The sequence below is a fragment of the Fusarium proliferatum genome, assembly GCF_900067095.1.
Source record: "Fusarium proliferatum ET1 genome assembly, contig: FPRO_scaffold005, whole genome shotgun sequence".
Lineage (NCBI taxonomy): Eukaryota > Fungi > Ascomycota > Sordariomycetes > Hypocreales > Nectriaceae > Fusarium > Fusarium proliferatum.
Genome location: NW_022194794.1, coordinates 1,054,506 through 1,074,203, shown reverse-complemented (window position 1 = coordinate 1,074,203; position 19,698 = coordinate 1,054,506). Strand labels below are relative to the sequence as shown.

General features: G+C 49.9%; 5 protein-coding genes across 5 annotated transcripts; 3 read left to right on the top strand and 2 right to left on the bottom strand.

Annotated features, from left to right (window-relative positions):
* Window positions 1-1,390: 1,390 nt before the first annotated feature.
* Window positions 1,391-2,262, bottom strand: FPRO_10620 (uncharacterized protein; the record flags this gene model as incomplete). The annotated part of the gene is made up of 4 exons (XM_031231603.1): window positions 1,391-1,802; window positions 1,935-1,954; window positions 2,016-2,088; window positions 2,213-2,262. The coding sequence occupies 4 exons, from the start codon at window positions 2,260-2,262 to the stop codon at window positions 1,391-1,393; spliced, it is 555 nt and encodes a 184-aa protein (XP_031081623.1).
* A 3,341-nt stretch (window positions 2,263-5,603) lies between these two features.
* FPRO_10619 (DNA-directed RNA polymerase I 135K chain UN-18) lies at window positions 5,604-9,352 on the top strand (the record flags this gene model as incomplete). The annotated part of the gene is made up of 2 exons (XM_031231602.1): window positions 5,604-6,074; window positions 6,125-9,352. The coding sequence occupies 2 exons, from the start codon at window positions 5,604-5,606 to the stop codon at window positions 9,350-9,352; spliced, it is 3,699 nt and encodes a 1,232-aa protein (XP_031081622.1).
* Window positions 9,353-10,449: 1,097 nt separating this feature from the next.
* FPRO_10618 (uncharacterized protein) lies at window positions 10,450-12,371 on the top strand (the record flags this gene model as incomplete). The annotated part of the gene is made up of 4 exons (XM_031231601.1): window positions 10,450-10,726; window positions 10,790-10,920; window positions 10,971-11,237; window positions 11,286-12,371. The coding sequence occupies 4 exons, from the start codon at window positions 10,450-10,452 to the stop codon at window positions 12,369-12,371; spliced, it is 1,761 nt and encodes a 586-aa protein (XP_031081621.1).
* Window positions 12,372-12,872: 501 nt separating this feature from the next.
* On the top strand, window positions 12,873-13,794 carry FPRO_10617 (uncharacterized protein; the record flags this gene model as incomplete). The annotated part of the gene is made up of 2 exons (XM_031231600.1): window positions 12,873-13,233; window positions 13,289-13,794. 2 exons carry the CDS (start codon window positions 12,873-12,875, stop codon window positions 13,792-13,794), a joined length of 867 nt encoding a protein of 288 aa, XP_031081620.1.
* Window positions 13,795-14,494: 700 nt separating this feature from the next.
* Window positions 14,495-16,052, bottom strand: FPRO_10616 (putative PCL7-cyclin like protein interacting with Pho85p; the record flags this gene model as incomplete). Its single annotated transcript, XM_031231599.1, has 2 exons — window positions 14,495-14,668; window positions 14,727-16,052. 2 exons carry the CDS (start codon window positions 16,050-16,052, stop codon window positions 14,495-14,497), a joined length of 1,500 nt encoding a protein of 499 aa, XP_031081619.1.
* Window positions 16,053-19,698: the final 3,646 nt, after the last annotated feature.

Sequence of the window (19,698 nt, the reverse complement as noted above, 5' to 3'; positions counted from 1 at the left end):
CTGCACCTCAGATCCTCACAGTTCGTTCGCTCGGCCAGGGTGTGGGTGCGGGCGGGAACGCGATGCGCTGCGTGATGCGAGGCGGGATTGACAGGGCGATGAGCCACTGCAAAACTGGCGTGCGGCGCTTGTCAACTGCAGCGATGAGTTGGCCAACGCATCAAGTGGTCCGTGTGTAGCCTCCTAGAGTTTCCCTCATCAACAACCCCCTCCCTCACCTCTTTTCTTTCGTACTTTCTTGAACTGCAGATTTTATTCTCTCTGTTTATTCTAGTATTTGGCGATCTTCTACAGCTTCTGGTTTACTTGTTGAGCTTTTTTCTATTGAAAAAAGTCTCTGGGCTGTGAAAATGGGTGTTGATAAGTATCCACACCCAAGCATCACCTGGGCGTTCTCCGCCTCACATTGACAACTCGACCCATGTCATCTGGGACATTCGATTCTTTCCAACAAACAGTCAAATGTTGAAAATCCATTCAATGCTTATTCAAGTCACTCATTACCCTCTGAACCAGCACGGGTTTCGGCGATCCAACTTAGAAAGAGTCCATCCCTTGCCACTATTCTTGACTAACAAAACACCACTCAGTCATACATTCAAACTCGAATCTGGATCTGGTTCCCTTGTCTATAAACACACGCGTCTTCCCACCAACTACCAGGCTTAAAACTGAACGAACATTTTCATAACGACATAATCATTCAGTCATCAGCCGTTTCTAGTCAGCCGCTTGCAGGTTACTTACACAAGCTATGGCCGACAACTGCCCACGCTTTACTCGATCAAAGTATGTTCCAAGCAGAAAAACAACATCCAAGAATCATATCGTCATCATCGTCAACAGCAGCAGAAAAAATAGCGCCATCAACAATGGCAACAGCGCCTAGGCCCCCGGTGAAAAAACAAAACGAAAAAGTGAGGAGTGGCGAGCGCCAACTCCATATACAAGAACGGCGTCCCTTGGGAAAAGGCCTTTTCTCCTTTCTAGCCAGTGCTGGATTTCTTCCCACCATGTAAGATTATGCTCCGTCCATTAACAAAGAAAAGTGTCATGGTTTTTCCAGGACCTGGGTAGTGGCAACATGAGAACAGCGAAGAAGTCTTCGAAACCCCGGTAACAGCTGCGTATGGGCCAACAGATATCTGGAAATATCATGAGCTCGTGAGAGAGGAATTTATATATGTTTACCCTTGGTCTTTTCACTCGCTTGTCATAAGCCGGTCTTGTGCTCTGTTGTTGGCCCGAGACGCAAGCAAAGAAGCCTTTGTCTGGCAGTTATAGGAACAACTAGCACAGACTTGGACGCTTGTTGCCTCTTGAGTCAGAGGGCGTGGAAACATCCCCAAGCGAGTGTTACAGCCACCACACCAGCGAGTTATGGCGCTGATCATGGTCGCGTGGCATACTTCATTAGAAACTCGACTACTGCGTCAAGGTTTGTCTCTTCTTTCGCGCTGATACCATAGCAGCACACCTCACGACCTCGTATGCTCTTCAGGTCTAGCTCGTCAATCAACTCATCCACCGAAAGCTTGTCCGGAAGATCGGACTTATTCCCCAGGATGAGAAGCGGTATACCCTCAAGCGACTTGCGGCTCATGAGATCATGGAGCTCTTCCTTCGCTTGGGGAATCAAAGGTGTATCGGCAATATCCACGATAAAGACGATGGCGCTCACGCCTCGACAATATCTTTCCCACATGGTTCGAAACCGGGGCTGGCCGCCAATATCCCAACACTTCAAGGTAACATGCCCGCGCTGTACCTTTTTCATGTTGAAACCAACGGTGGGGATGGAGCTATCATCTGGAGTTAGCACTGTGACCTCATGACCTCATGACACAGTTGAAATGTCCGGTCAGGCAGCAGCGAGATCGAGGAAATTCATGGAGGAAAATTCATGGCAAGAGCCAGTATTGGGAAGTGCTTACTCGAGAGTGAATTCACCGCCCTACAAACGCGACAGTCAGCTACAAGCGGTCAAGCGAAAAAAACGACATGTCGGAACCTACAGCAAGAACTCGTAATAACGATGTCTTTCCAGCATTTTGCAAACCAACCATCGTCACTTCCATTTCCATCGCCCTGGGAGTCATTATCAGCATGTGGGTTCAAAAGCTGCGGCACCTGTGAAGAACAGCGAGTCGCGAATGAACCGGAGGTTTCTGTTGGTTTCCGTGGAAGCAACCTCATGATCATGGCTACTTACCAGAACATGCGCATGAGCCAATTGTAGACCCTTTGGAATAGCCCTGCCATATTTGCTATCGGGTCACGAAAAACGTTGGTCGGGCTGCGGTAGGCGGTCGGGTGAAGGCGGGGGTGCTGATTGGAAGAACGCTGCAGCTTGTCGCAAAGACGAACGAGAGAAATGTCGTTTCTTTTGAAAGCTTCTCCTCTTTGGCAGAAGAACACAAAATGTTTCGGTTTCGCGAAAGATGGTAGAAGATGTGGTGGGCGGGGTGTTTTATGGGCGGACAATTCTTGTTGGTGCTCAGATGCAGGGTCGTGGTCCAAGGTGACAGAAGCGAGAGGACCGGCAGGACGACGGTTCAGGAAAAGCGACTTGTATGACGGTGGCAGGCGACAAGTAACATCTGCACCTGCAAAGTTGTGCGCGCCAGCGTCTAGGCGTTTGATACAAGGTCGGCGTCGGCGTCGGAGGCGGGTTCGAGCGGCGATGGAAATAGTGAAGGAGGAGAGGCTCGTGGTGCAACGATGGAGGAGCAGTACCTAGATTGGCACAGGTGACGCCTAGGCGGAGGCACAAAAAAAGGGCCCCACCTGGGACGAGATGACGGCCGAGACAGTCAACAGAGACGCCAGAAAGGGCACCCAAAAGACGCCAACAGAGACCACCAACGGGCACGAGCCTTTGGGGCCTTGAGGGGGCAAGGAATGGGGAAGTGGTGGGAACGACCCGTGCCTGGCGGCGCAAGTAGCGTAGCTTTTAGCGCAGATGCAGCGCCAAAGGAGCCCAGAGAGGTTACCGAGAAAGATTTGGTGCTGTAGATGGTTAAGTCGAGTGTAAGCGCGAATATCAAACTCAACGCAGGTCGAGGTACTTGGCAGTCGTGAGACCGGCAGCTATCCCACTGTTAGCTACCTAGGTAAGCTACGAACTAATCCAGGGTATGTATCGATGGCAGCAAGAGAGCTCGAGCTCTAGGTCAGGTCAGGCCAGGTCGGGAGGCCTAAGGCAAGGTAGAGCTCGTGCAGGGATGAGCAGTGAGCGGGAGCGCCAAAATGTAGTGATTGGGGACTGCAAGTCGTCGCGGGGTGTTGTGACATTCCAATCTTCAATCACCTGGCCCAGCCAGAGGTGGCAGCAGTGTGGGCTAGGCGCTGCGGCGTTTCATTCGCTTGAACAGAGGAGAGCTTGCTTGGGTGGAGCGATGATCGACCAGGGCACGCAGGGCTCCAGGAGACCAGGACTGCGTCGACGTCAGTGCTCAAAGTCAAGGGCTTCAGTGAGGGCGCCTAACGACGAGCGCTGCTGTGTCTTTGTATTTGTTCGTAGGGTCCTTGTCGCTGCAAGGCAGGGCAGTTAACGAATTATGGGCCGGTAAATAGACGTTTGAGTTGAATGTCACTATCTTGACTTTGCCTCCTAAAATCAAAGTGCTTCACGGTTAGCTGCAGGGTCTTCAGAGAACGGGAGCCGGCAAACAAACCCACCCGATGGGTTAAGACTTGAGAGTAGACGTAGACGTAGACGTAGACGGTGACAGCGTTGGCGATCAATACTGGATCTGATCGAGGTACTTGACTGACCTGGTCGAGCTCGACTTGTTGTTATAGGTCTTGAAAGCGGATAAGAGATCTCCTGGGCAATGCAGCTCCCTCAGGATCGTGCAACGGAGTTTCAAATACGGGCGGTTTGAAGTGCCCCAATGTTGTGTTGCAATAACGCATGCAAAGTGTGGGCCTTGATCGCCAGCCACGGACAGGACAGCCACAAGTAAGGCGTTGATAACGGGACGATGAATCAAGTTGTTGGACGACTTGCAGATCAAGGATATGCGCTGCCTCGAACTACAAACCTTTGTTGAGTGTTAGGTAGTATTATAATTCCGCTCGATTATATGTTTTTGAAGGTTGCAAGAGGAGAGTTGTTGCAGGGTATGAGGTGAGCCACACATAAATTGCAGCCCTCTGTAGCGGCACTTCGGTAGCGGAGTCGTGATATCTGATGACCCCAGGGTTACTCTGACATCGAGATGATTCAAGGAAGAGATGTGAATATGTCTAGATAGGAAGACGTGTAGAAGACCATAGTGTAGAAGTACTCTTGTCTCCAGAAGATGTACAGAGAGATGATGGACCAAGACCAAGTGCAGCGTGTTGGGCTATTGGCTGCAAATCAAGTGAAGTTGGTTAAAACCAACCGAGGTCTCACCAAAGCGTTTATCTCTGGGACCATTATTCGATCAATCCTGGGCATGGTACCTGTATGTACCTTATGTACTGTAATGCAGGTTGGGCTGCAGTTGCTGTAAGCATCGCATTCGAGGCTTGTAACCCCAGCTCTCATTCGTGTAGTAATTGGGAAGCTTTCGCTTTTGGGCTGCAAGACAAGTATGTCTCGTCATCCTTATTACTCGAGGAGGTGGCAGCCCAGTATTACTCCGGGAGTGTCTGGCGTGCTTCTTGTTCATCTGTCTAAATACCTCTTGTCTCTGTGCCACCGGAAATAACTACATTGGTAGCTGACAGAGCACTTTCAGTGGCCTTCAGTACCTCCGGACTCTCCATTACTGGAGATGTCACTAGCATAGAAGCCGAAACGTGGCCACCTTTCGAGTTGCAAACCTCGTCCTGGCCCCCATCTTCGACTTACACACAGTCAGCGTCGTACCTAAATTATTTCCCAGGCACCAGCTTTAGGCCTTCATGCTCTGGAAGCGGTGATTGGCAACACAAAGGGGCCAACTTTCTTTGCTAAGCATGCCTTGTGACTTGGGGAACGGTAGATAATTCGTCATCATTCTCGTCTACTATCGCCTCTAGCTAGAAATCCTGGAACGATGTAATCTTGTCGTTCGCGATGCTGCCTCTGTGGGAGCTTGGTTCCGCAAGGATAAGATGACAGGGATATTCGCCATGTTAATTCATCGCGGGTGTTTCATTTGACTGGTCATGAAATTTATGCTTCCTTGTTAAATTATGAACGCAACGAACCGTTTTAACCGCTCATGCGGCCGAATTCAAATGTTGCACCTAAATCGCTTGATTGATTGATTGATACAACCAGTTCCGCATTCGATGATGCCTGATCCTCATTCGCTAGCTCACTACCCCACCTCTGATAAGATAACGACCGGCAATGACTAAGCTTAGCTTTGACTTTTTTTTCTGGCTGGGAACTTTTTTTTTCTGCGCTGCGATAGCCTCAATCTTTGCGATTGCGAGCGGTCTTACCAATAGATTTGCCGCTCCTCACTGTTCACAGCGGCCGGCAAGATTCTTCGAATGTTTTCTTCTATTGCGATTGACTCTACTACTGTTAGTTTTGGAATTGCTGCCATCGCTCAGAAGATATCACACCGAGTCTCGCCATTCTTGAAGCTCTAGGCCATTCTCTTAGAGTACCAGTCACCATGGCACCCTCGGCGACCGAAACCGAGTGGGATCACCAATTCCATACCCTGCGCCGAGAGGACCTTTTCCGAAACCCTCCCAAGGATCACACTGCCTATCCTGCCCTCCAATTAGCCGTCGACCCTCATCTCGAGTCCTTCAATGGCTTGTTTCGCGACGATGGCAAGCCAGGCCTGCTGGCGCATGGTATAGCCGACATTGGCGCCAGAACATACCTCGATGGCGACGACCGCACCTCGCCAGATGGCAAGAATCGCCTCACTATTAGATACAAAGACGTCTTCCTTCAGAAGCCTCAGGTGCCCCCTTCCAATAAGATGGCCCGGAACCGTCAGGTTTTCCCCGCCGAGTGCAGAGAACGCCATGTAACATATCGAGGAAGGCTCTCAGCTACTCTCGAGTACCGCATCAACGGCGGAGATCCAGTTGAGTTTACTCGGGAGTTTGGCCAAGTACCTGTCATGATCAAGGTTTGCATACCAATTTCTGCTTTCGGAGGACTTTTACTCACATATACCAGTCGAACCGATGCCACCTTGAGAACAACTCGCCCGCGCTCCTTGTCGAGAGAAAGGAAGAATCCGAGGAGCTTGGAGGATACTTTGTCGTGAACGGTATCGAGAAGATTATTCGAATGCTGCAGTTGAACAAGCGAAACTTTCCCATGGCCATCAACCGACCTAGTTTCCAGAACCGTGGCCCTGGTTACACTCCCTACGGTATTATTCTGCGTGCAGTTCGCCCCGACGAAACCTCTCAGACCAACGTCCTCCACTACCTCAGCGACGGAAACATGACGTTCCGTTTCTCATGGCGCAAGAACGAATACCTTGTTCCCGTCATGATGATCCTGAAGGCACTGGTTGAGACCAACGATCGCGAGATCTTTGAGGGACTGGTCGGTCCTGCTGGCTCCAAGTCAACCGAGAACACCTTCTTGACACACCGAATCGAGCTGCTTCTACGGACATACAAGTCATACAACCTCTACAGCAAGTCGGATACGAGAGCATACCTGGGCGAGAAGTTCCGAGTTGTTCTGGGGGTGCCGGACACCATGACCAACCTCGAGGTCGGAACTGAGTTCTTGCGAAGAATTGTCTTGGTCCACCTTGGAAATGTTGATGTTACTGAAGAGCAGGACAAGGAGAAGTTTAAGCTGCTTCTCTTCATGATCCGAAAGCTTTATGCGCTTGTCGCTGGTGACTGCGCTGTCGACAATCCCGATGCCGTCCAGAACCAGGAGATCTTGCTTGGTGGTTTCTTGTATGGACAGATCCTCAAGGAAAGACTTGATGAGTTCCTCAGCGTCAACGTTCGAGCATCTTTGCGTGATTACCTTCGAAGAAACCCCGGCGTTTCCTTCACCTCGGAGGACTTCCGCAAGGAATTCCCCAACAACATTTTCCGCAAGGCCAACGAGAACCTCGGAAATGCTCTAGAATACTTCCTGTCAACGGGTAACTTGCAGAGTGCCTCGGGTCTTGATTTGCAACAAACAGCCGGTTTTACAGTCGTGGCTGAGAAGCTCAACTTCTTGCGTTTCATCAGTCATTTCCGCATGGTGCATCGTGGTGCCTTCTTCGCCCAATTGAAGACTACGGCCGTCCGAAAGTTGCTCCCAGAGTCGTGGGGGTTTATGTGTCCTGTCCATACTCCTGATGGTGCTCCTTGTGGTCTTCTCAACCATCTTGCACACAAGTGTAAGATCATGACTGACTACGTCGATGTGTCTCATATTGCTTCTCTCGCTCAGGAGCTTGGAATTGTTGACGTTTCCTCGGCTTCGACTGAAGAGAATGTCGTTGTCATGCTTGATGGCAAGATCCTTGGTTTCTGTACTCCCAAGGAGTCTGTCAGAATTGCAGACTGCTTCCGATACTGGAAGGTTGAGGGTACTCATGGAGTTCCTCTTCAGCTCGAGATTGGTTACGTTCCTCCATCCAGGGGTGGATCTTATCCGGGTATTTACATGACATCAACGCCCGCAAGAATGGTGCGCCCTGTCAAATACCTTCCCCTTCAGAAGGAGGATTGGGTTGGTCCTTATGAGCAGCCTTACATGTCGATTGCTGTGGTGCCTCAGGAGGTCGAGTCTGGCAAGTCAACACATGTCGAGTTCGACCCCACAAACATGCTCTCGATTCTTGCCAACATGACGCCGTTTTCCGATTTCAACCAGTCTCCTCGAAACATGTACCAGTGTCAGATGGGTAAGCAAACTATGGGAACTCCTGGCGCTGCTATCCGCTACCGAACCGATAACAAGTCTTATCGCATCCAAACTGGCCAAACGCCCATTGTGCGAGCACCTCTTCACAACACATATGGCTTCGACAACTTCCCCAACGGCATGAACGCAGTTGTTGCTGTCATTTCTTATACCGGATACGACATGGATGACGCCATGATTCTCAACAAGAGTGCTCACGAGCGAGGCTTTGGCCATGGTACAATCTACAAGACGAAGAAGATCTCACTCAAGGACGACTCTCGAACCAAGGCCACTAAGAGTGTCACCAAGGCCTTTGGCTTTGCCCCACACAGTTACGTGAGCGCTCAGTACCAGGGCATGCTGGATGACGATGGTCTGCCTCATGTTGGTCGTCTGATTCAAGAGGGAGACGTCATCTGTGCCTGGCACACAGTGACTCCCGACTACAACGGCAAACTGGTGAACCTCGACGGCATCACTCACTATGAGAAGTACAAAGATTCGGAGAACGGGTTTGTTGAAGAAGTCCGTCTGATCGGAGCCGACTCAGGTAACGAGCCCCTGCAAACAATCTCCGTCAAGTTCCGTATTCCCCGATCGCCCATCATTGGTGACAAGTTCTCTTCTCGACACGGACAGAAGGGTGTTGCCTCGCAAAAGTGGCCGACGATGGACCTCCCCTTTTCTGAGACTGGCATTTCCCCCGATATTATCATTAACCCCCACGCTTTCCCTTCTCGTATGACGATAGGCATGTTTGTGGAGTCGCTGGCAGGCAAGGCTGGCGCGCTTCATGGCCTTGCGCAAGACTCGACGCCGTTCAAGTTTGACGAAGAGAACACGGCAGGAGATTACTTTGGCCACCAGCTGATGAAGGCTGGGTACAACTACCACGGCAATGAGCCCATGTACTCGGGCATCACTGGAGAGGAGCTCGCAGCTGACATTTACATCGGAGTCGTCTACTACCAGCGACTGCGACACATGGTGAACGACAAGTACCAGGTGCGAACCACAGGTCCAGTCGTCCCTACGACCGGACAACCTATTAAGGGCCGAAAGAGGGGTGGTGGTATTCGTGTCGGAGAAATGGAGCGTGATGCTCTGCTGGCACACGGAACTGCTTTCCTGCTTCAAGATCGCCTGCTCAACTGCTCTGACTACTCGAAATCGTGGATCTGCCGTCGATGTGGTTCGTTCCTCTCTGTGCAGCCAACAGTGTCACAGTTTGCGCCGGGCAAGAAGAAGGCCGCGAGCATCGTACGATGCCGTGCCTGTGCGGTCAAGCTGGACGACGCGGAGGGCATCGACCTTACCGAGATCCAGGGTGAGATTTGGGAGGACGGTCACGGTAACTCTTGGGTCGGAGGTGACCACACTACGCAGGTTGTTGTCCCTGGTGCGCTCAAGTTCCTTGATGTTGAGCTTGCTGCGATGGGTGTCAAGCTCAAGTACCGTGTGGACCGTGGCGATGAGCCTCGGAAGGGTCCGATGAGACCTATGGCATTAGACGGCGTTCGGGTTGGAAAATAGAGGGACATATTGTGCTGATGATTTGTTGTTTTTTCTTTGAGCTGTTTATATGGCGGCGGCCCTGTACATTCACAATAGTGCATCATGTTAATACGAGTATGACTTGACAATGCCTTTTAGAACTTGCAAGTGCTTTTTTCTCCCAATAGACGGGTGTCATCATCCATGTCTTCTGTTATCTGATATCTTACTCACAGACAATCATCGAGATGTCTTCACCGACTTTACTCGACATCATACTTGCATCCAGCCAGCCATCAATACCAGGTATTTCTGTTTGATAAGCAGATGACACCAATGACGGCAGCAACACACACACATTGATACATATCCACGGCACCTCGGCCTCGGACAGCGCCGAGCAAACGGAGCGTGGGAACGTGGACAATCGATTGCCGTGTACCTTGGCCTGGAAACCAAGTGATACAAACAGAATAAGGCGGCTGCGAGTAGCCGAGACTATCGACGAATGGCAGCTGAGGAGACAGCAGTTGTTGGAAGATGAAAGGAGTGTTTGTGATCCAAAAGGGGGGAATGTAACAAGCCGTTCTGTGATTCCGTCCATCTGCTACTGTCTGTCCCTTTGGCTGAGAACGGAACAAGGGCACACAACAACGTGGATCCTTTGTAGGATATGACAATAACATTGCACACACAGAGAGATTTTGAGTAGAGGATATAGATGAGAGCAGTGTTTCTTTTGGCATATCTGGAGCAAGGTTAGAAGCTTGAAGTGGTGCAACGAGCAGCAATATCACACAATCACAGCAGCATTAGGTTGTTTATATAACCATGACTTGACTGGACATGATGTTTGTTTGTTTGTTTAGTTTACTCTTTTCTCGAGGTTATTTCGAGTCCTCGATAATCTCGATTCTTCCTGTTTTATCACGCTTTAATGCCTTAGGTAAGATTTATACATCGAGTAGACCCATCTCTACCTAGCTGGACCTGCCCAACAGGTGCAGCAGCCGACAAAGATTGCACCTCCCCCTACGAAGACAAAGCCTAGCTTCAACTTACTTACCTAATTTCTCTACTTAACTTAGGCACTCCCAAACTTGTGCCATCTACGTCTTCACATCCTCATCAACACCATGCGTATCATCCTCGCTTGGCTGCTCTTCGCTGTCGTCACAGCACAGAGCTACAACTACGGCGGCGTTGATATCGACTCCCTCACACGCAGACAAGACCCCGATGCGCCGATCGTCGTCAAGGCCTTGCCTCAGACTCGCAATGGCACTACGCCACTCAGGCTCGAGATACGACAGATGAAGGCCGATCGCTACAAATGGGACTTGTTCATACTCTCCATGAGCATGTTCCAGGATGTCAGTCAGGACGACCCTGCTTCGTGGTACAAGATCGCTGGTACGTGACACTGTCTCAGATAAAACGTTGCGAGGAGGCCATACTGATACCTTGCCTGTTCAGGGATTCACGGAGTTCCTTTCGAGGCTTGGAATGGTGTTGAGGCGGCCCCAGGAGCAAACCAGTCTGGTTATTGCGCCCACAGCTCCGTTCTTTTCCCGGTGTGGCACCGACCGTATCTAGCTCTCTTTGAGGTATGAGGAGACCTGCTATTCCTCATGCTTCTGCTAACAAGATGGAATAGCAAGAGCTATATCGAATGGCCAATGTCATTGCCGGCATGTTTCCTAACGGGACCGATCGGCAAACATATATAGACGCTGCACGCGACTTCCGAATGCCATATTGGGACTGGGCAATGCCTCCCCCTCCAGGAGAATCACATTTTCCTGATGTATTCTGGAATGCGACCATCTCCCAGTGGGGTCCTCGAGGTGTTCAGGAGATACGCAACCCTCTCTACTCGTACAGGTTTCATCCAAAAAACGCAACTGCTATGATATGGAGTCCAGTGAGTGCCCCCACGTTGTAAGAGAACTCGCCATTGACTGCCAACTAGCTGAGAGACTGGGACGAGACCAAGAGAGCCCCTAACGTATCTGAGAGTGAAACCGACCCGACGTCTGACAACGAGAAGGTCAACGCTGCGCTACTATCGAGACTTCCAGAGATACAACGGCGCCTCTATGAGCTTTTGACGAGTTACAAGGACTTCAACAGCTTCGGGACCAAGGCATGGGGTGCTACGCAGAATTTGTCAACAGCGGACTCGATCGAATCTGTTCACGACATTATTCATACCGACGGCGGTCTTGGAGGACACATGACATATGTCCCTCTGTCTTCGTTCGATCCACTGTTCCTACTTCACCACGCCATGACAGATCGAGTAGTTGCCATATGGCAATCTCTCAACCCGTACTCATGGGTCACTCCAATGCCGGCGGGTGAAAACAGTTTCACCACTCTCAAGGGGGAGATGCAAGACTCTCAGTCCCCGTTGACTCCGTTTTTTGCGACTGTTGACGGCACCTTCTGGAACTCAGACACAGCCAGGACAACAGAAGCTTTCGGATACACGTATGCTGATACTGATCTCACGGGGAAACAGAAGAAAGATGTTCGACAAGACTTACAAAAGAAGGTGAGCGAATGGTGGGGAGGTTCAGCTGCGGTTGGTCTTCAGGCGGGCACGGATATTATGATGGCAGGCGGAATCTCTTCGACAGACTACACGGCCAAATGGACTATCGCTGTCTTGGTAAATATGGGGGCATTTCCCGGTTCCTACACCATCTACTTCTACCTGGGACAGCTGCCCACCGACTGTGGTGAGCAAACATCTCATTATGTCGGCGGTATCCCATTTGCTGGAAATCTCATGGCAAACCCATCAGACTCGGTGATTACAGCAGCACTGCCCATCGAATCTCGGCTCAGAGAAAGGCTCATATATGGAGATCTTCCCAGTCTGAGTTTCAAAGATGTCGAGTATTATCTGCTGGAACGACAGAAGCTCCAGCTCTGTGTGATGGCCGACTTCAGAAGGGATGTGGACCCAGCTCAGGTCAGTGGGCTACATGTTGAAATTGTCCGCTCAAGTCATAAAGATGGTCGAGATTCGTTCAAGATAGACACTTCCTAGATGAGTATGTTGGGTTTTAGGGCTAAAGAACAGGTAGAACAGGACATGTTTAGAAGAGGTATTGACAAGTCTTTGCTGAATTGAATTGAATTGAATTTACTGAGCTAGTCTAGTCTAGGAAACCTATTCGTCGGTGCCGAGGTTGTCTGATGTCTTTGGAAGTTGGAGACTTGGAGTTGGTGGCTTTACAGCACAGCACCACATAGTCCTCAGGGAGAAAGAAAACCGATCGACTGAAACCAAGGTGCTAAAATTAACTGGACTATATGCCTGCTAAAATGTGCTAAACTCATCTCCAGCATTTTTGTCCTTTAGGCCAGAGGTCACAAGTCTTCTTTCTGACCCCCAAAGGCTTGGTATTGTCTCTGATGCAACCTCATCTCAGCTGCCATGTCATTAGAAAACGCCATAAGCATTATTTCGTCCTTCTTAAGTAGTATATAGCATCTCCCCAGTTCTCCCACGATCATCTATAATATCCAAACCCTCAAATATCACAGCATGGCAGACTCACACATCCCTTCCGTTCCTCCACCATGGACTCTCAAAGGCGACATCTACGCCTTTATATTCTGGACGTCTCCCTCACAAGCCAAAGAAGGTCTCCCTTCAATTGCTTACTCTCCTCTTGAAGGCCAATCCAGCTTTGCTAAAGATCAGAAAGCTCTTGGAGGTCTGAGCATGTTGCAGCTTATTCGCTACACGGACTCTCCGGTTGGACCCTACGATGAACTCATTCTCGCGCCGGGGACTTTTGGGTATGAGAAGGAGGATGAGAATGGGAGGAGAGTGAAAGGGAAAGGTGTCAAGATTACGAGGATCTACGTTTCTCATAAACACACGTGCTACAACGGTAGAAAGAGTACGCCTACTCTCTCGGTATCTTCTCTCTTCACCTACTAACAAAGGATATTTAGACTGGAACGTCCCCAAACACCTCGCCAAGTTCGACTGGACTAACAACTCAAACGGCTCTATAACTGTCAAAGTATATCCTCACGATACATTGCCCACAGACTCAGCTAGCCCTGAGTCAGCCTCACCAGATCCCACGCCATTCTTCCAAGCCACCTTCAAGCCTATTCGCTATGCGCCCTCATTTCCCTTCCGAACTTCATGGATCAACTTTTTGGGCTTTGACACCACTTTGGTCTTCCCTCCTCTCCCTGAAGGCTTTGGGAGCCAGGGCGAACTGCCTGGTACTGACCAGTGGTGCTCTGTCGTTCCGCAGCAGTCTACATCCAAGTGTATGTTGGGCTGGTTTGACGTTGAGCAGCATCGCGATGAGGAGGGCAAGTTGACGGGTGAGTTTGAGAACTTCTGGCCTGGTTGGTCCAAGTGGCAGATTGGGATCAAGATGGAGAACTCTGTTATCGAGTTTGATCACCCAGAGGCTTGGGAGCCGCCCAGAACGAGACTATAAGCAACATCAATAGTTCACTGTTTGCATGTATGGATCTGAAAGTCAACTTGGCCATCAAGAAATCTCTGTTCGAGACCTATGCACTAGGAGAGAGTCATGCAGGTTACTATGTACGTAAGTAAGCAAATCCCTCTTTACCAAAACACCGTCAACTCCAGTATTTGCGTACCACACAAAATAACAACCTCAACCCCATCTTCCAACCAACAGGTTGCCTCTGTTGGCTCTCCATACCCATATCCGTAGCCCATGTCTGTATAAGTACCCCAGTCTACGCAAGAAATACAGCTTTCCTGAGCAGCCCACTGCTCGCTCTTTCGACCCGTCCTTCAAACATGGCACATGTCCAACAATGTCATACACTACTCCGCTCTCAGGATCAGCCCTGTAAAAGCTATTCGGTTTCCTCAACATCCCCTCTCAATGATCATACGCTATCCATACAGGATAGTAGCAGGGCCATAAGGCCCTTGTCAATAGCTATAATCGGAACAAACACCAGTGGTGAGGTTGATCAATGGCTGCTTGTGTTTCAGAGATCGCCCTTGTGTCTCGCATCGGTTGAAGTATTTGGTTGCCAGGACGATCGGAGGCAGTCCCATATTCATCGGTTAAGGTAGACGATCAACGTTTACCCACCGTAGATACGGGTTGCTCTGTAAGGGTAACGCATTGTCTGGCATTCACTTGGTGACTTTATTCACTCAGTGTTTCCAGTTACCCCCTGTTTGGCCACTACTTCTCGTGCATAAAACTCGACAAGCATAGTCGCATACGCTTCCAGATCTTCCACTGGAACGGCTAATCGAAAATCGTTGAGGAGCAAAAATTGGAGCTCGAGGTGGTTTAGTTCAACCAAAGGCAGACCACCAACCTATCGTGTCGTTAGTTTCATCTCAGCGAGAAAGGGGCGGCAGAGTATAGTTACGTACCTTGGCATATCTTGAATTGGTGTAGAAAACATCTGAGAAGAACTTGCTTGCACACGTCACACCAGAGATGATGAGACGGTGTATATTGAAACTATCGACAACAAAGTATGTCGCCGCTGTAATACCACTGTATTCAGTAGGGGTAGCAGCTCCCCTATGGCTGCTTGTCCGGCTTGGTCGAGTTGAGTCAGCCATTTCCTCATCGTCGTCATCTGCCAGGTCCGAGTCACTCTCGTCCACATCCATGCCCTCACCGCGCATAGGGGTGTCTTGAGGGGAAGTTGCGTTTGATTGCTGGGACCGCGTTTGCCGTCGGTTCTCTTCATTCCTCGTGACCATATCGTTGACACGTTCGGTCATACGATCGAAGTATACCAGCAGACTGAGGAAAACCTCGTAGGTAGTGGGGCAGTATTTGTGTATTCTCGACAGGTAGCTGAGGATGGTGATAGCAGGTACATTCTTACCGTGAAAAGCGAGAACTGAATGGTTCAACGATGAGATCGAGCTTCCACTGGTGTCCCCAGACTGATTAGCCTGTTGTTGATGAGCAACATTGCGCTGCATTGCATCGTGCTGCAAATCGTTGGTGGTCGTGATCTTTGTTAGTAACGCAGCAACCATCTCAATGATATCCCCTATGGGCATACCACTAATCTCATACTTCATCTGCTGAAGAGGCGGGTCATTGAGGATACCAGATCCGCCATTGCCAGATAGCAGATCGGCGCTGGCCAGGCTCTGGATATGCGCTAGGTCACGAATGTGTATGACAGTCTGTGCTGGCGTTTGCGACGATGCGCCAGAGACAGGAAAAGAAGGGTTAGGTATTTGGAAGTCGTCGGATGCAGGAGATGGCTGTTGCGCAGAAGAGTTGTGAGAAGTCGGGCCGGGCTGAGAAGCGTGACCTAGGGGACCAGAGTCCCTCGCGTCAGATGCCATAGACGGACTCTTTGCATCATCGGCATAAGCAGGGCCGGTGGCAGCAGCGGGCGATGAGGATGGAGGCGGGGAGGGGAAGCGTGAGGCTCCGCCAGTGGCCGACACGTGGGCGGTTTCGTGACCCGCAGGTGCTGGAGTAGAAGTTGACTCTGAAGCCGATGCAGATGCAGGCGCGTGTGACCACGTCGCAGAGCTGTGGTTGCTGCTGAAGTCGGCGAGTTCTGCTGTACGCTGCGCTCGCGGGGTAGTGGAGCGTCGTGATCGGCTGCCGGATCGATAAGAAGAGGAAGAGTCGTGTGGGTGATGATGTTGAAGGGAGGGGTTGGCAATCATGGTATGAGGATATGAGGTGTCTGAGATAATGTCGCCGATCACAGCGGCCATAACATCGCTATCGTGCAGACTTTCGTGGGTGATTGAAACGAAAGTTATTATGAAGAGAAACGGAGGGGTATCGTTGTTGTCGCTGGTCTCGCAGAGGAAAGAAAAATCGTAAACGGTGAGTTAAACTGCGGGACAAAATAGAAAAAAACTATTAGTCGTCAATATCACACAAAACAATATCGTATATGAGAAATATCGCTTCTTGGGGATTTCAAGCTGCGGAAAAAGGTCGAGGCAATGCAGAATGGAGGCGATGACGATGTCAGAAGCCAAGACAAGTTGAGGAAATCGAAAAGAATCAAGCAAATGGAGGGGACAACATGCAGTAGAGGAGGGGAGAGGATCGGGCCGGTGGAGACGCCTGAGAACCAGAACCAGAACCAGGACAAGGACAAGCCCGACAGTGGATGCTGGAGGCTTTTTGGAGGCTGAGTGAGTACCTAGTCACTGGAGCCAGAATGAGGGGACTCCTGGTCAGCCTGACTGACTAGCAACTGGCGTCGTCCAGTGGGTGCCCAGGCGTTCAACAGCCTGCTAATGAGAGGTCCTCACAGTGCAACAGAGCAAAGCACCCGCCCCTCGTGGGTGAGCTAGCGGGTACCGAGTGGTGGTCGAGGCGGCTGGTCGACCGGATGGTGGGGTGAAGTCCGATTCATTCTCCCCGACAAAATCTCGGAACCAGCTCAGTGGTGCATCTCCCTGGTGTGATTGGTGTATCTTGTTGCAACAATTCAGGGTTCTGAGTGTTTTTTGGTTCACATTTCCCCTTTGCTTGTCGTTTTTTTCTTTTTCTGGAGAATTCGAGGGTGTCCCAGTGCAATCCACGGCTACTTTAACTGTCTCTGGATCATATCAAGAGAATGAATTCTTGTTGGGTGGGGGTTGAGGTGTCATTCGTCGTCGATCATATCCTGTCAAGAGGATGCGCAAAGGATATGCCCATGGCTTTTCGTCATTCGAGACAAGAAATGTGCGGATTTGCATGACATAGCCTGGTATACCATAGGCAATCGTTCGAATGACGAGAACAGCGGGACGACCATCGCGTTGCCACCTGCAGTGTCGTTGAAACCAGTGGAGGTTCAACGATATGTCCGATATGTCTGTCGGCCATGGCAAGTGTAGTGGCGTTTGTGAATTCGCATCCGTCTTGAAAGCACAGGCCGACGACGTCACCACCCCTGCCACCATATTGTGCAGTCAACCAGAACTCGAGCCTCGAGGGTGGGTGGCTGACTCGGTCCCTGAGACTGTTCACCAGGCGCCCGTGTGTTTGCGACAATTTTCCTCCGTGGTCGGGTTTCACTCAGGTTTGGCAAACTAAATTTGACGCTCATGTATTGATGAAGGGTGACGATGTGTGATATACAAGGGAAGAATAAATGGTACGGCAAACATGAAACTGGGCACATGAAACACATCAAAATGAAGCAAACATATGGCGCACTTACCGAAGGCTATGCAGATAAAAGCAGATCTCGTTGGAACCAGGTAAAGCCAGTCGCAAGTGTATATGGGTGTAATGATATAAAAGGAGCTACCGTGAGAATTGATTCAGGGAGATACTCAAAGAGCCTCTTTGGATTCGGAGTAGGTTGAAGTCAAGTCAAGTTAAGAGTGACAAGCAGCAAAGGATAGAAAGCGATTGGTTGTCTTAGGTAATGTTGAAGCGTGATTCCAAGACTGGAGCGTCTTCCGGAGAAGGCGACGGACACGGCGAGGAGCGGAGCGGAGCGCGTTAGCTGAGGATAAGTCCAGAGCTTTGGTCGATCGACACTTCCTAAAAGATAGGATGCGAGATCGGCTACTGCTTAAGAGTTATTAAGCTCGAACGTGTGAGTGCGTCTTCTGGGTGTTCGGATGTAGAATACTAGAAGCAGTTCATCTCACCACGTTAGGTTTCGTTATGATAACCAGGCCGATAAACAGATACTGCTAGGAAATAGCGGGCAATAAATCGCTGTAAGCTCCGAGTCCAGCAAAGCGACACGCAAGCGAGCACTGAAGTTTCGGTAAACACAGCTATAAAATTCTTGGTTCAAGCCCCGTCCACTGCAGGGGGAAGAACGACAGCGAATCGAATGACACGGCTTTGGGGTATGTTTTGGCTCGGTCGACCAGAACAGCTTGGTCTGGAGGCTTTGGTTCTCTTGCGGTCCGTTCGCTGGGGCTGGTCTGGATCTGAATCTAGCGTAGGGGTCTCACGGGTCTCTCTCCAGGTCAGGCGATGGACCTGTTGAAATGGCTCGAGCTCGCTGTATAGTGGAGTTGAGATGGAGACGAGTTGACAACAACTCGATATATGATATTTACGCCTCGAGGTACGTAAGGCTTAGTGAACAGCTGTATCAAAAAAAGAAGGAAAAGGAAAATCGACAATAACGTGGGGACAACGATATGCGCAGTAGGTGGAGCAGAGGAAAGGAGAGAAGCTATTTTTAATATCTCTTGGCGAGCAGTGAAACAGTTGGAAAGTTGTTGAGTCGACTCTGAATCAGGGAAAGAATCCATCCAGCGCTTCGTCCCTGCTTGATCCCGATACCTCGCTTCTACTTATCTGTCCCAATTTAAAGGAAGGTACGATGAGGGGAGGAGTCTAGGTACCTTAGGTTCCTCCATGCTTTGCTTTGCCTAAGGTAGGTACTCGTTAGGACCGTACCTTCCTAAACAAATACTAGTGGTTGTAGATCAGGGGTTTTGACAACGACATGGCAGGCTTTGTTAGGCAAGATTAGTACCTAGGTAGGTACCTTGGAGATATGTACAAAACAATGACATCGTGCTCTGCATTTTATCCTTTCTCTTTTCCATGCCAGCTTCAAGAACTGTCATTGTATCTTGTCAGTCTGAAGTGGTCCTCCACATTTCCCGAAACAGGCCAGAGCCAAGGATCGACGCACGTGGGTGTGATCACTCTCCTCTTTGAGAAACAAACAAAGTGATGTGATATTCTCAACAAGAGCCAAACTCTTCGAAAAACGGCTTCCATAACTCAACTCCGGAAATATAAAAATCAGTGTTGTTGCGTAGAGTTGTCATGCATGAAGGCTTAAACTCGATATCTCAAGGCAATACATGGGTGAGACCTTCAGCCTTTAACAGATTATTAGCAGTTTGAACTCGGCTTGTCAGGCGTATAATAGGGAAAGTAGTAATCATGTTTCTTAATACAGTTCATGTCCTCCTCAGTATGTAACCAAGAAGTTTTGCATCCCTAAGCTCAGATGTCAAAAACAAGTATCAAAAGCCTACAAAGTCTAGCCTAAGGTTATATGAGTATTTTTGTCATCTAGAACAGAGGGCGTGGGTTTCTTGCCTCCCCTTGACTGCCAAGGTATCGGCAAATGTTCAGCATCCAAGCCATCATTTCAACCTGATTCACACCACAGTCATGAGCTTGATACAACCTCCAACTCGGCATTCGGTAAGTTATCGACCGAAGGTACGTAGCTTGTGAGTTGATAAGCCCTCTCAAACTGAGTGGACAACCAAGATGCTGAATACCGGTTATCTGCAGGTTGTCCGTTTCAACTATACAAATCCGTCATCAACACGAGAACTGACCACCTTCATCACGCAGCATCCCTCTACCATCCTGGAAGATTCACGAAAACAAAACTTGTTAGAGGGTTCTCCTGCGTCTTTT